Source organism: Pan paniscus, chromosome 19 (assembly GCF_029289425.2).
Source record: "Pan paniscus chromosome 19, NHGRI_mPanPan1-v2.0_pri, whole genome shotgun sequence".
Taxonomy (NCBI): Eukaryota; Metazoa; Chordata; class Mammalia; order Primates; family Hominidae; genus Pan; species Pan paniscus.
The window spans coordinates 97,495,943-97,509,862 of NC_073268.2; the positions used below are offsets into that span (position 1 = coordinate 97,495,943).

General features: G+C 53.3%; 1 protein-coding gene across 3 annotated transcripts in view; it reads left to right on the plus strand.

Annotated features, from left to right (window-relative positions):
• RPTOR (regulatory associated protein of MTOR complex 1) overlaps positions 1–13,920 on the plus strand; it is a 417,904-nt gene that overhangs the window by 370,421 nt on the left and 33,563 nt on the right. For 2 of the 3 annotated variants that reach the window (XM_003831138.7, XM_055101956.2), the window contains 3 exons: positions 2,272–2,375; positions 3,037–3,220; positions 4,872–4,982. In XM_003831138.7, coding sequence (XP_003831186.3) covers positions 2,272–2,375; positions 3,037–3,220; positions 4,872–4,982 — 399 coding nt within the window. The remainder of the gene's footprint in view (positions 1–2,271; positions 2,376–3,036; positions 3,221–4,871; positions 4,983–13,920) is intronic. The other variant, XM_063599478.1, reaches the window with a different exon arrangement.

Consider the following 13,920-nt stretch of genomic DNA (forward strand, 5'->3'; position numbering starts at 1 on the left):
GCCATCTGAAAGCAGGATGGTCTCATCTTATAACCCCAGGGGCTGCGAGAATTCATGCTGAGGCCCGGATCAGTTCCCTGCCTGGAAGAGTGGGCAGAGCAGAGGGTTCGTCACCACGGCTCCCACGCGGTACTCCCGCGGGCGCTTCTGTGCAGGGTGGCAAGGCGGGAGCTGCACAGACCCCAGGCAGCCGAGCGTGACGCCCCAGGGCTCCTGAGTCACCGGCCCCAGCCCAGCAGCGCCTGAGCCTTTGTGCTCCGTGAGCGTCTGAGCATGTGTGGGTTTTGCTGAAGGCTTCATTTCAACTCCAGAAGTTTTCTGTCTTCCCCGTCACCTCCCACTGTTTTTCCAGACATTTTGAGAAGGCACATATAAAGTTCAGAGTCGAAAACTTGCTTTTCTCTTTTTAGACTTTTGAAGGGATCATATGTCTGGCAGGTTCTGTGGGATGGTTGTATGTGTCTAGGGCTGGCCGAATAGTTTAATACCAAAACAAAACAAGCTCAGAAAGAACATGTATTACTCTTGTCATTTAAAAAATAGGAATGTTGCTTAAAGACAAGTTATGGTTCCATTTTCTTGCTATTTGCATTTTGAAGGAAAGGACAATCTGGGAAGCGTGGATGTTACATGAGTGAAGACTTCAGGATCGTTTTGTTTTCCTTGGTGTTCTGTTGGCTGAATTGCAGGTTCAAGGTTCCTAAATTCTAAGTGAATAATTAAAAGCATGAGACATTGCAGGCTCCACGCGGATGCGGACCTGAAGGAACAGGGTTCTGTCTGGCTGGAGCGCAGCCTGGGATAGGCCGGTGCTCAGGGAACGGCTTGTGCCTGCGGGATCAGTGGGCACCTTCATGGAGCAGCTGGCCCCATCCTCCTGACACAGATGAGGTTGCCCCGGCACCATCAGGCCCCTTCTGAACGCTCACAGCCTCTGGAGTCCAGAACCCAGCGGGACCCGCGTTCCCCCCACTGAGCAGTGCACTCAGAACAAAACCACCCCGAAGCACCTGGGCCCTCGCGAGGTCATGTCGGTGGGCGGGCAGCACACGCCCTGCCTTGCGTGGTTTCTCTTGGCTGCTCACTAACGCCGACAGCTGGTCTCCAGATCCACAGAAAACCCTGCTTAAAAAAATCAAAGCAAAACCACTTGCCTCCTGAATGCCAGGGCTCAAGCTGGTACAAATCTTTTTCTGTGGTAGAATTTCAAGCCCTGCAGGTGTCTGTGGCAGGAGGCTCTCAGAGCCCAGGGTCTTGGCTTCATCCACAGACGGCTGGGTTGAAGGGGTGGTTTGGAGCTTCATGCTGCCCACTAGGCTGTGCCAGCTGTGCACCACCCTGCTCCCCATCCCCCGGGAGCAGCCATCCCCTCCCCCTGCCAGTGCGCCCCTCCCCAGGGCAGGTTTCAGCCATGTCTGCCCTGGAGATGAAGGTTCCCTGTCCATGCAGTGCACCCAGCACCACCTGCGTGCGCCCGTGGGGAAGGATGACCACAGCCCCTCGGCCAGGAGGATGTTAAGGGCGGTCTTGAGTTCCAGGCCCCGTCACAGTCCAGGCAGCAGAGCCCATTTTGCCGCTGGAGAGAGCCCAAGCCCCCTGCAGTCATTCTCTGACAGTTTCTGTGGCCTCCTGAAGAACACGGGGGTGTAAACAGTGGCCTGCGTGGAGGCCTCAGGCTGCTGGTGGCTTTCCACCCCGTGCCCACCGGCCAGGTCCCGGGTGGATGAAGCACTCCCTGACCCTCCGCGAATGCCACGTCGCCCGGCTCCGGAAAGAGCGTGGCTGGTGGATTCTTCCCGGGCCTCAACTCGCAGCCTCTGACCCGAGAGCTGAGGTGTTGGGGGAGAATTGGACTCAAGGCTGGGACAGTGTGGAGGCCCAGCCTCAGGCAAGGGGGAGGACACTGAGGCCGCCGGGAGCCGCCCCTCTGGCAGGGAAGGTGAGGAGGGTGGGCCGTCATCCATCTCAGAGGCTTCAGGCCCTGACCCCTCAGGAGCCTCAGGCAGAGCTTCCTCCCCAGACATCCCGGCTCACACGGCCACGCCAGGGCTCGCCCAGTGGATGCGTGTCCAAGAGTAAAGAATGCCGCTTGAGCTTCAGGATTGCCTTTGGGGGGGATCCAGCTGGGGCCTTCCATTGGTGTCGGTGCTTCCTCGGCCAAAGGCCTTTTCTGTGATTCTGAAGCGGCTCCACGCCAGCCTCTGCTTCGTGTGGCGGCCTCCGTGGAGCATGTCCCGTCTGACCTTCACACCCCCATGCCTTTGCCCCTAGGCCACCGTGAACGCCCGGCCGCAGCGCGTCCTGGACACCTCCTCCCTCACGCAGTCGGCCCCCGCCAGCCCCACCAACAAGGGCGTGCACATCCACCAGGCGGGGTAAGTGCCGCCCGCTCAGCCTGCAGGTCCGTGGTGGTGACCGGGGCCCCACGGGCTGAGCTGTCCCTGAGCCGGCCTCCCCGTCCTCCTCCTTCCCCGCTCTGTCTTGGCTTCGTCTCCTCCCCCATTTCCAGCGGGCGCTCTTTCCCTCTCCCTCCCGGACATCCTGGTGCCCGCCTGATCTGAGCCCTGCCTTGAGCTCTCCCCATCTTGAGGAACCTTCATGTGCACATGATCTCAGCAAAAGTTGAACGAAGCCTGGTCTCTGTGGCCTTTCAGAGTTTGTAAGAGGGGATCTAGATCTCCAAATGGGTAACCAACAGGTGTTTGCACCTCAGGACGTGGCACTGCTGTGTGCTGAGCTCGCACATCCCGGCCCACTCGACTCTGAGCTGGGTTCGTCCTGTCCGTGCCGCCTCCCAGGGTGCTGGAGTTCAATGAGGGACAACCCTGCCCCCTGCCAGGCGGGCAACCGAGCAGCATGGACTCGGCACCAGCAGCTGGGGTTCGGGAGCCATGATGGCATGCTGGGCGACTGAGGACACCCCGGGCCCTGGTGGCACCTGGGAGGGTGCAGGTGGCCCAGGAAGTTGTTCCATGTTCCCTCTCGAAGCCCCAGACTCTGCAGAGGATGCAGTGTTTGTTTTTCTTCCAATGGCAGGGGCTCCCCTCCGGCGTCCAGCACCAGCAGCTCCAGCCTGACCAACGATGTGGCCAAGCAGCCGGTCAGCCGAGACTTGCCTTCTGGCCGGCCGGGCACCACAGGCCCCGCTGGGGCGCAGTACACCCCTCACTCCCACCAGTTCCCCCGGACACGGAAGATGTTCGACAAGGGCCCAGAGCAGGTACGGAGGCCCGGCTGCCTCGTGATCTGGACACTGAGAGCGTTGCTTCTCAGATGGGGGCTCGTGGCCTCAGCCTCAGGCTGCTCACATCACCATGGGATGCGGCAGGACCCGCCCTGCCGTCCTGGGTCTGTGGACCACTCTCTGCCTTTGCAGACCCGGGTGCTGGTCCTCACTCGTGCACCCCTCTGCCTGCACTCTTCAGGAGTACTGCTGGGTGTGTCCCGGTTCTCCGCCCCTGGTTCTGGGTTCACCATTCTGGGCAGCTTCCATGTAACGAAACAGGAGCACCGAGTTACCTGGCTCTGCCCTTCCTGGGCACACAGCACTCTGCGTCCCCTTGGGGGCAGCTGCACTGCAGAGCATTTGTTCTGAATGTGTTGTCTTTTCTGTGAACATCCAAGTACGCTGCATAAATAGGTACACTCTCTTTGCCTTTAACTAAGTTGAAAAAGATATTTCTGGAGAGAGGAATGTGTGCTTTGTTTTGCCGGGGTTATGAGAGTGGTGTGAGGTGGCAGCTGGTCCGGAGACCTCGGCTGTCTCGTCCAGGTGCTGCCACTTTGTCAGTTGAGGGCACCGGGGCTCAAGAAGGTGGTTCAGGGCGCACCCAGCACACCCAGCTGCTCTGGGTGCTGACAGCATGATCATCTCAGCAATGAGTGGGGTCCGGGGCTCGCTTGGTAATCCAGTGATTTTAAAAGAAGTTAGCGGCCGCCTTGCAGGATGCCCTGGAGCAGGAACGGCCATGTTGGGGTAGAAGAGCTGTCACGGCAAGAGCGGACAGGTCCCCACAGGTGCTGCTCAGCCCCAGCCCACCTGGACTTTCCGTGTCTCGGCAGAGGAGGAGCGAGAATCACCACCGAGCCCCAAGTGCAGGATCAGCCTCCTGGCCAGGCCCTGGGGAGCAATGCTACCGGCACGTGCAGCTCACCCACCCGACCCCCCGGGGTGGGGGGGATGCACCTCTCACTGCACCTGCCCTGGGATCATGGGGAGCTCCCTGTGCCAAGACACAGCGTGAGAGACGCCAGCAGGCCACATGGCGTGGCACAGGAGACCCCTGGTGCCCAGCCTCACTGCACAAACACACACAGACTCTGACAGCCCTGGCCGCCACAGGTTCCACAACAGGAAACACCCAAAGCTCAGTCCTGCTCAGCTCCACATCCTCTTTCTCCAGTGGCTGGGAGCTCCAGCTGGCCTGCAAAGCTGTGCGCTCCATCTAGGCCACTTCACACGGGAGTCCCCGCTCTCAGCCTGGTGTCATGGGGCCGTCACAGGAGCTGTCCTGGAACCAAGCGGCAGAGGCTTTTTGGGGGTTGATAAACCAGCACACATGGACGCACATGGCATTGTCTGAACAGTCAGTTAGAATTGACTTGGGAGCTGTGCTGGGTCGGCCCTGGGGATGGTGGGACCGACGTGGCTCACACTTCACAGCCCGGGCCCCTCAATCCCTGGCCAGACGTTCAGGGGTTCTTGGTCACCAGGATACGGAAGTGAGCAGAGCACAGAAGTGCCGTCCTTAGGGGCAGCCCAGTGCTCCCGGCAGCGCCTTTGTCCCCAGCTGCAGCTCTTTTGATCTCAGGAGTGGCATGACTGACTGGTGTTTCTTTTTCCTTCCAACCCTCCTGCTTAAACTCTGAAGACTGCGGACGACGCGGACGATGCTGCTGGACACAAAAGTTTCATCTCCGCCACGGTGCAGACGGGGTTCTGCGACTGGAGCGCCCGCTATTTTGCCCAGCCCGTCATGAAGGTGCGCCCGGGGCATGGGGTTCAGAGTAGAGTCCTAGCGAACATGTGTCTTTCCCACTTCTTTGAGCATAAACGCTCAAGGCTTGTGGCTGTGGGAGCGTCCCATTGTGGTCGTGGTTGTGGTGGTCACGGTTAAGGTAGAACCGCAAAAGAAACAAACTTCACTTACCTTCCTGTCGCCAAACAAAAAGAGAAAACCTGCCTCGCTGGAGCTTCCCAGTGTGACAGGTGTCACTTTGCCTTAACTGACAGGGTCACTACAGGCCTTCCCACTCCCTAACGGTGAGGGTCACTCGAGGCCCATCCCAAGGCCACGCTTGCGTGGCTCCGAGGTCTGGGGACTGTTAGACGAAGCCTGCTGCAGCCAATCCTAGCACATTTGGGATTACACCACAAGACCGTCTCTGAGGCTCAACCCTGACACAGCCCTAACAAGTGCCGTGTGCTGTGGACGCAGCGGCTGTGTTCCTGCAGGCTGGGGCAGGGGGCGGCTCTCGGCCTCTTCGAGGAATGGGGCGGGAGCGGCTTTGTCAGCACAGTCCCAGTGCTCATCTCTCTGCCAGGGCCCAGCAGGGACTCGTGGAGATTTTCTATAAATCTAAAATGCATTCTGAGCAAACCTTCCTCTTCCCTCATATATAATTGAAAGCTGAAACTCTCAGCTTATTCTCGATTGTATATCAAGCTTGCGTCTTTGTCATCTCTGTGAATGGTATTTGGACCCCATGACAGCTCAGCCCTTGTGGTCCTGTCTTCATAGTGAATGCTGATTTCTGTTCATAAAAACAGAACCATCAGGCAGCCCCTGAGGCAGGCAAGCCATGAAGCTTGAACTACTGAGCCCCTTTACTGCAAAGAGAGAGGAGTTCGCCTCCCTCTTCTCACATGAACCTGGGTGGACAGTGGCCTGGCTGTTCTAGAAAGCGTCTTGCCAGGAAGCATCAAACGCCTTAAATGGCCGTTCCCTTTGACCCAGTCATGAATCTGCTAAAATACTGTCTTGAGAAAATAATCAGAGATGTAGATGACTTCCGTGTTGTTTATAAGAACGAAAATTGAGATTCACTTAAATGTCCACAGAGGGTGAATAGTTAAAAAGTTACGAAATATTTGATGAGATATTATTGGAGCTACTGAAAAGTTAAACATTAAAGATAGTGTCCTAAGGAAGCGCTCATGACAACATTCCTTAAAAAGAAAAAATGCAAAATGCAGACCAAGAAGCCAGATTTGCAGAACAATCACAGCCGTGCTTCCCATACAGACACAGATGTGCATACGACGGAGACCAGCAGAGCCCGCTCCTAACTAGAGATTCGCAAATGGCGCCACCCACGACGGCACTGAATTGGGCTTCTTTTGTGTCTCTTCTGCAGTTTCTATACTAAGCACGAAGCACCTTTAGAGTCGGGGGAAAAGAATTAAAGAAACAAACCCCAGGAGATCATTGAGGCTGGTGGATTCAGTCCTAGTCAGAAGCCCTTCACCAGGCCCACCTGCCGGGCTCACCGCTGCTTCCCTGCGGGTGGCATGAGGGTGGCGGCCCCTGCAGACAGAGGGAAGTGCCCCTTCCCATCACTAGGAGGCTTCTGGTTAGGAAAGGAAAGCATACACAAATCCTGGAATCGGATGCAGGAAGCAGGAGCCACCCAAACTCTGAGTGAGCCAGAGCTGGGAGGTGGCTGGACACTGTGCCAGGGGTGCCAGGCCGTCCTCTAGAACTGCAGCCCAGTCTGTTGAAAAGTCAATGGAATTTAGTCTAATATTAACAAGCTTGGTGTCCTTGATGCGGTCTCGTGCTTAAGGCAGACAAGGTCAGGCGACTAAGAAACCCCCATGGTCTGGTCTTCGCTCTTGCTGGGATGGCAGTGGCTGTACATGTTGGTAATTTCTTGGTGTGATAACGAGAGGCTTTTCCTGAAGTCCTTGAAAAATGCCTGTTCTCAGTCATCTATCCTATGATGAAAGAGGAATGGCATAGATAATCCAAAACTCATTGCTCTTAAACTTAAAAATGAATTTGACTTTTCCCCAAAGGATTTGCTTTCCTTTCCTAAGCATTTTTAAGTACACAGCAGCTGATTGCAGGAAGAAGTTCCCCAGAGGCATGTGGAAGGCCGTGTGTGTGTGTCTCTCTGTCTGTCTGTCTCTATGTGTGTGTGTGTATCCCTGTGTGTGTCTGTGTGATGTGTGTGTGTATCTCGTGTGTGTGTCTGTGTGTTTCTGTGTGTGTCTGTGTGTGTGTCTCTCTGTCTGTCTGTCTCTATGTGTGTGTGTGTATCCCTGTGTGTGTCTGTGTGATGTGTGTGTGTATCTCTGTATGTGTGTGTATCTCGTGTGTGTGTCTGTGTGTTTCTGTGTGTGTCTGTGTGTGTGTCTCTCTGTCTGTCTGTCTCTATGTGTGTGTGTGTATCCCTGTGTGTGTCTGTGTGATGTGTGTGTGTATCTCTGTATGTGTGTTATCTCGTGTGTGTGTCTGTGTGTTTCTGTGTGTGTCTGTGTGTGTGTGTCTATTTGTTCCGGTGTGTGCAAGCCCCAAGCCAGCGTCTCCTCTCCCTTTCTTCAGATTAGCAGCCCCTCCTCCGCCTGCCCTCATCTCCTCCATTTGCACATCTGAGAATTCCCGCCCGCACGGAGGAGCTGGAGGGTGTCAGCCTTGTGGTCTGGCCCTGCCGGCAGGTCCTGCTGTGTGGACACTGCAGAGATTAGTCCAAGGGGATCCATGTAGGAGCTGCCATCACACAGGAGGTTGATCGGGAAACGGTTGCTGAATGAGTAAACGATTGTCTTCCTCTGCCCCTGCCAAGTATTTGAAAACAAATGCTCACTTGGTTGTCGTTGAAACAACAGGCTCTGGGTGTCATGATGGAAAAGAGCGCCGTGTTGTGGTCAGCGTTGTCTGTAACTCCTGATAGCAACTGCAGTCTTAGGAGCGTCTTTAACATTAGAGACCTTTTCCAAACTTAGGAAGCAGGACGTGTTTTATCTTGTTTTAAAAAAAAATTGTTTTCCTACTTTTTCTAGGTGGTATTCATAAAGGTATTCTTTTACTGATTTAATTCATCAGCTAATGACATTTGTGTAACGAGCTGCATTAGGAACTTCTTGTTATTAGCCTGCTTCACATGTAAACTAAAAATAGCTCTAAGGCTAGGATTGAACCTAAAAAAGAACAGAAGAACTGCAAACCCGAAACTGCTTCAAGGTATATAAGAAACTAAAACAGTTACCAGGTCACAAAATAATGACCAGTTTACACTGACATGCAACTAGCGATTAGCAGGATGAGCATCCAAAGACACCGTGGTAAGGACAGTGTCTGCTAACGTTTTTATTAGTTCACCGTCAGATTTCGTACAGGTCCGTATGACTAGAAAGAGCCTTGTTCTGTCTGCGGCTCACCTTTGATTGGTGAAGCAACCTCCTTTCTTCCCATGTTGGTTTACGGAGCTCGTGTCTACATTAGAAACCACAAAAGAATATTAAAAATGGTCTGTCGTGTGCTTAAGAAAGAAAAAGATGTATTGAATTGTGTTCTGATTACAAAAGTCATATGACTTTTTTCTTCTCTCAGTTGGAAGGTTTCAAAAATTGATTCTATCCAGAGAATCAATCCCTACAAGGCTGTAGGGGCATGTGAACTCTCAGACACTGTTGGTGGGTGGGTCCAGTACTCCCTTTGCTTAGGGCAATTAAGCAGTAACTGTCAGGATTAGAAACGGGTATACCTGCAAAGCCAGCAATCCTGCTAGGAGGCATATATTCTTAAAAACCACTAATATACATGTCCATGAAAGGGTTCTGCCCAGAGATGTTCATGATAACATGATTTGTAATAGGAAAAAGTTGAAAAGAATCACTTAATAGGAGAGTTAATTTGGATTAATAGGAGAGTTAAATGTTGGATCCATGGGATAGAATACTATACAACCATTAAAATTCTTTAAGTTGTATCTTTCTATGAGGACTTGGTTGGATGTCCTTGATCCAAAAGGTAAAATAATCAGATTGTACAAAATGCTAGCATGAGCTCTGTGCTTCTGTAGACTGGAACAAGCACGGGAGGAGGCTTGGCCAGTTACACAGCAGGCTGCCCACACAGTGACTTCTAGAAGGTGGAGGTGGAGCCAGGCAAAGGGAATGTTCTTTTTTTCGTCATTTACTTCTGGATGATTTGAATTTTTTAGAAAGAACAGTTATTAGTTTTGCAATTTAAAACAGACTAAAATACCATTTTTAATTATAAAAAGCTTTAAGAGTCGATACACTGTTGGGAGGCATCACACGCAGAGCCCAGTTTATTTCACACAGCCCTTAAAGCTACAGTGGGGATTTCCGTTTGGCGGCTCCACAGAGCATGGGGATCTTGTTTTGCCCTGAGAGCATCTGCTTCTCTAGGGTGGATGTGGAAGCTGCGCTGCCCGTCATCAGATCTGCGGCTGTGCGGCTGGGGTTTCAGTGCACCATTAGAAACTCAGGCAGTGAAGAAGCGACTTGAGATGGCCATAGTCCCCACGCGGGGCTCCCTCCCAGCACTGGGGTTGCCCTGCCCGCACGGCTTCCGGTCCCGCTTTTCTCAGTATGCAGTGAGCATTGAGCATCCTGTCATAGATTCTCCCACAAAAATGACTTTTTCTGTTTTGTTTTGTTTTTCTCCTCTGAGAATGACACTCTGTGTGACATTCTTTATATAAACCTGCAGCAGGCAGAGCCTGAAAAGTCCCATCGTGCCACCCTCAGCTCAGTTCATCCTTGGCTCATCCTCGGCTCATCCTCAGCTCATCCCTGTCTCATCCCCAGCTCGTCCTCAGTTCAGTTCAGTTCATCCTCATCCTCAGCTCATCCTCAGCTCATCCCAGCTCATCCCCAGCTCATCCCCAGCTCATCCCCAGCTCATCCTCAGATCATCCTCAGCTCATCCCCAGCTCATCCCCAGCTCATCCCCAGCTCATCCTCAGCTCATCCTCAGCTCATCCCCAGCTCATCCTCAGATCATCCCCAACTCATCCCCAGCTCATCCCCAGCTCATCCCCAGCTCATCCTCAGCTCATCCCCAGCTCATCCTCAGCTCATCCCCAGCTCATCCCTAGCTCATCCCCAGCTCATCCCCAGCTCATCCCCAGCTCATCCCCAGCTCATCCCCAGCTCATCCTCAGATCATCCTCAGATCATCCCCAACTCATCCCCAGCTCATCCCCAGCTCATCCCCAGCTCATCCTCAGCTCATCCTCAGCTCATCCCCAGCTCATCCCCAGCTCATCCTCAGCTCATCCCCAGCTCATCCTCAGATCATCCCCAACTCATCCCCAGCTCATCCCCAGCTCATCCCCAGCTCATCCTCAGATCATCCCCAACTCATCCCCAGCTCATCCCCAGCTCATCCCCAGCTCATCCCCAGCTCATCCCCAGCTCATCCCCAGCTCATCCCCAGCTCATCCTCAGCTCATCCCCAGCTCATCCTCAGCTCATCCTCAGCTCATCCCCAGCTCATCCTCAGCTCATCCCCAGCTCATCCCCAGCTCATCCCCAGCTCATCTTCAGATCATCCTCAACTCATCCCAAGCTCATCCTCAGTTCAGTTCAGCTCATCCTCATCCTCAGCTCATCCCCAGCTCATCCCCAGCTCATCCCCAGCGCATCCTCAACTCATCCCCAGCTCATCCTCAACTCATCCCCAGCTGCTCCTCAGCTCATCCCCAGCTCATGCCCAGCTCATCCCCAGCTCATCCTCAGCTCATCCCCAGCTCATCCCCAACTCATCCCCAGCTCATCCCCAGCTCATCCTCAACTCATCCCCAGCTCATCCTCAGCTCAGCTCATCCCCAGCTCATCCTCAGCTCATCCCCTGCTCATCCTCAGCTCATCTTCAGCTCATCCCCAGCTCAGCTCAGCTCATCCTCAGCTCATCCTCAGCTCAGCTCATCCCCAGCTCATCCTCAACTCATCCCCAGCTCATCCTCAGCTCAGCTCATCCCCAGCTCATCCTCAGCTCATCCCCTGCTCATCCTCAGCTCATCCTCAGCTCATCCCCAGCTCAGCTCAGCTCATTCTCAGCTCATCCCCAGCTCATCCTCAGCTCATCCTCAGGTCATCCTCAGCTCATCCCCAGCTCATCCCCAGCTCATCCCCAGCTTATTCCCAGCTCATCCCCAGCTCATCCCCAGCTCATCCTCAGCTCATCCCCAGCTCAGGTCACCCTTAGCTCATCCTCAGCTCATCCTCAGCTCACCCTCAGCTCATCCCCAGCTCATCCCCAGCTCATCCCCAGCTCATCCCCAGCTCATCCCCAGCTCATCCTCAGCTTATCCACTTCAGTCTGCTGTGGGCTTCACCCGCCTCAGGAGGACAGCTGGCTCCACCCCAGCTGCAGCTTCTAAAATGGGTGCTTCCTGTTCTTTCCTGGAAAGTTCAGAAGGAAAGCAAATGGATAGGTCGATTCCCCTCCAGGAAGACCAGAATAGAATAAGTCGTTGGTTTTGGATGGAAGCTGCGTGAAGAACACACTTGGTGGGTGGAAGTGGGAGACGTAGCTTCTCTGACTTTGTTTCCACTCAGCCACCACCAGCTGGACTCTGGTGCTCGCAGTCTCCGAGGCAGCAGGACAGCTTCCTCCCACAGCTGGGGCAGGGACCGTGCAGTGCCATTCTGCTCACCTTTCTCCACGCTTGGCTGTAGTGCCAGCGCCCGTCTGGTAAATTACTGCTGAGTGTTAAACAGTCAGGGGTCAGGTTTATCAGCCAAGTCAGACAGGCTTGTTTTAGAGAACACTGTGATTATTCAGTGTTGTTTAAATTAAATATGTGGTTATTCTAACCGTGCATTGTTAGAGTTTCATCCTGGTTTTGCTTGGCTGCACGTGCAGAGGGTCCTGTGGGCAGTTCCTTCGGCCTCGAGCGTGTGGGAACATTGCTCTGGTGAGCCCCAGCCTGGTTCCACCTCCGCCTGCAGAGAGCTGGGAAGAGCACCACTCCCACCTTGGAAATAAGAAAAGGGCAGAAAAGCTATAAAATTCTGACTTTTCCTGAACTCATCAGAGAGCTGAGGTGGCAGGGGAAGTGAGGTGCCCAGCAGGGAAGGGAAGAGGTGCCTCCAAGGAGAGCCGGGCCATGAGCACCAGTTCCCTGCAGCAGAGCAGAAGGGGCCAGCGGGGAGAAATGCTCACCTGAAATTGGCAGTGGTTTGCGCAAGGCTAAACCTGGACCAATGGAGAATCTCAAACCTTCGGGAGCCACAGGCTGCACAGGCCGTGGACGTCCACTGGGCCCTCACCCAGAAGATTGAGGTGGGACACGAGAAGAGCCCCTCAGAGGTGTGGGCCCGCAGCAGGCTCTCCTGTGCTGCTCCCCACAGAACATAACCTGCAGCTCCTGGTGAAAGGCAGCAAACCCTGTCGCCCCCAGAGCACAGGCGAAGACCCACTGCCACAGAAGAACTGCAAAAGAAAACCTTCCGTCTCCAGCAGGGCGAGGACCTGCCACGGGTGGCACACTGCAGGGAGCAGGACAGAGTCACTGAGAAGGTTCCACCCTGAGACCCAGAGACACAGGCCCTGCCTCAGTCAGAGTCTGGGCTAGAGCAACAGAGAGCCCTTCGGACCCTTTCAACAGACTAGCAGGCTCCAGGCAGCAGGCACAGCAGTCGAGCTGTAGCAGGGGCACAAGAGCAGAGAGAGAGAAGCCCCCCAAGGTGCAGACACACGAGGAAAGCCAAAAACCAAGGGAGGGTGGGGTGGGAACCCTGGCAAAAACCCTCCCGAAACCCAGGCCCTGCTTGAAGCATGAGGTAGTGTGAGAGGAATCCGAAGCTGGCCACGTGCTGAGTGTCACCATGGCAACAGTAAAACCCAAGCCCATTTCAGTGCCTCGCTAGATTGACTGAACTCTTTAACAGTCTAGTAATAGAGGCACACCCATTTCCAGGCATGCATATATATATATACACCTTAGTCTCTGCTGTTCTACACATGAAGTCTGGAATTCATTCAGAAATTAGGAGAGGCTGGGCATGGTGGCTCACACCTGTTATCCCAGCACTTTGGAAGGCCAAGACAAGAGGATCACTTGAGCCCAGGAGTTCAAGACTAGCCTTGGCAACGCAGCAAGACCTCATGTCTACTAAAAAGAACAAAGGAAAAGTATGAGATGCCCCCAAAAATATAAGACAAACACGCCTGCCATCAAGAGACAAAGCAGAGAAAGACTCAAGGGCAACCCAGATGTTGGAACTATCAGAGATGGAGTGGAAATAACCAAGATTAATATGACCTAAAGGCATTGATGGCAAAGGTAGACAACAAACATGAACAGATGAGGGATTTCAGCAGAGAGTTGGAGACTAAGAAAGAGTCAAGTGAATGCCCCCCAGAGGCTTATCTGTGACCTCAAATAGCCAAGGAAAAAAATCAGTGAATTTAAAGACAGGTCTATAGAAAGTACCCAAAATGAAGCACAAAGACTACAAAGAGTGGGAAAAAAACAAACAGGATTGCAGATCATCTGAGAGCTTCAGGACAGTACAAAGCAGTCCAACATCTAACCACAGATCCAGCAAAGATCCCAAATCATGGTATATACAGACACACACATGCACGTGCACACACACATATACACACACAGCTGGACACAAACCAAAGATAAAGAGAAAACCTTGAAGACCTCTGGAGCAAAAGGACACATTACTTACAGGGGAACAAGGACAAGAATCACCACAGACTTCTCATTAGAAACTGTGTAAGACAGAGATAGTCCAGTAATATCTTTAAAGTGCTGAAAGAAACTGTCAACCTAGAATTCTGTACACACAAAAATATCTTTCCCAAAAGAAGGTAACAAGACAAACATATCCTCTCTTGCCAGTTGTCTTCAACACTGGACTGGAAATTATAGCCAGGGAAGTTAGGCGAGCAAAAGAAATAAAACATATCATATTGGAAAGAAGAA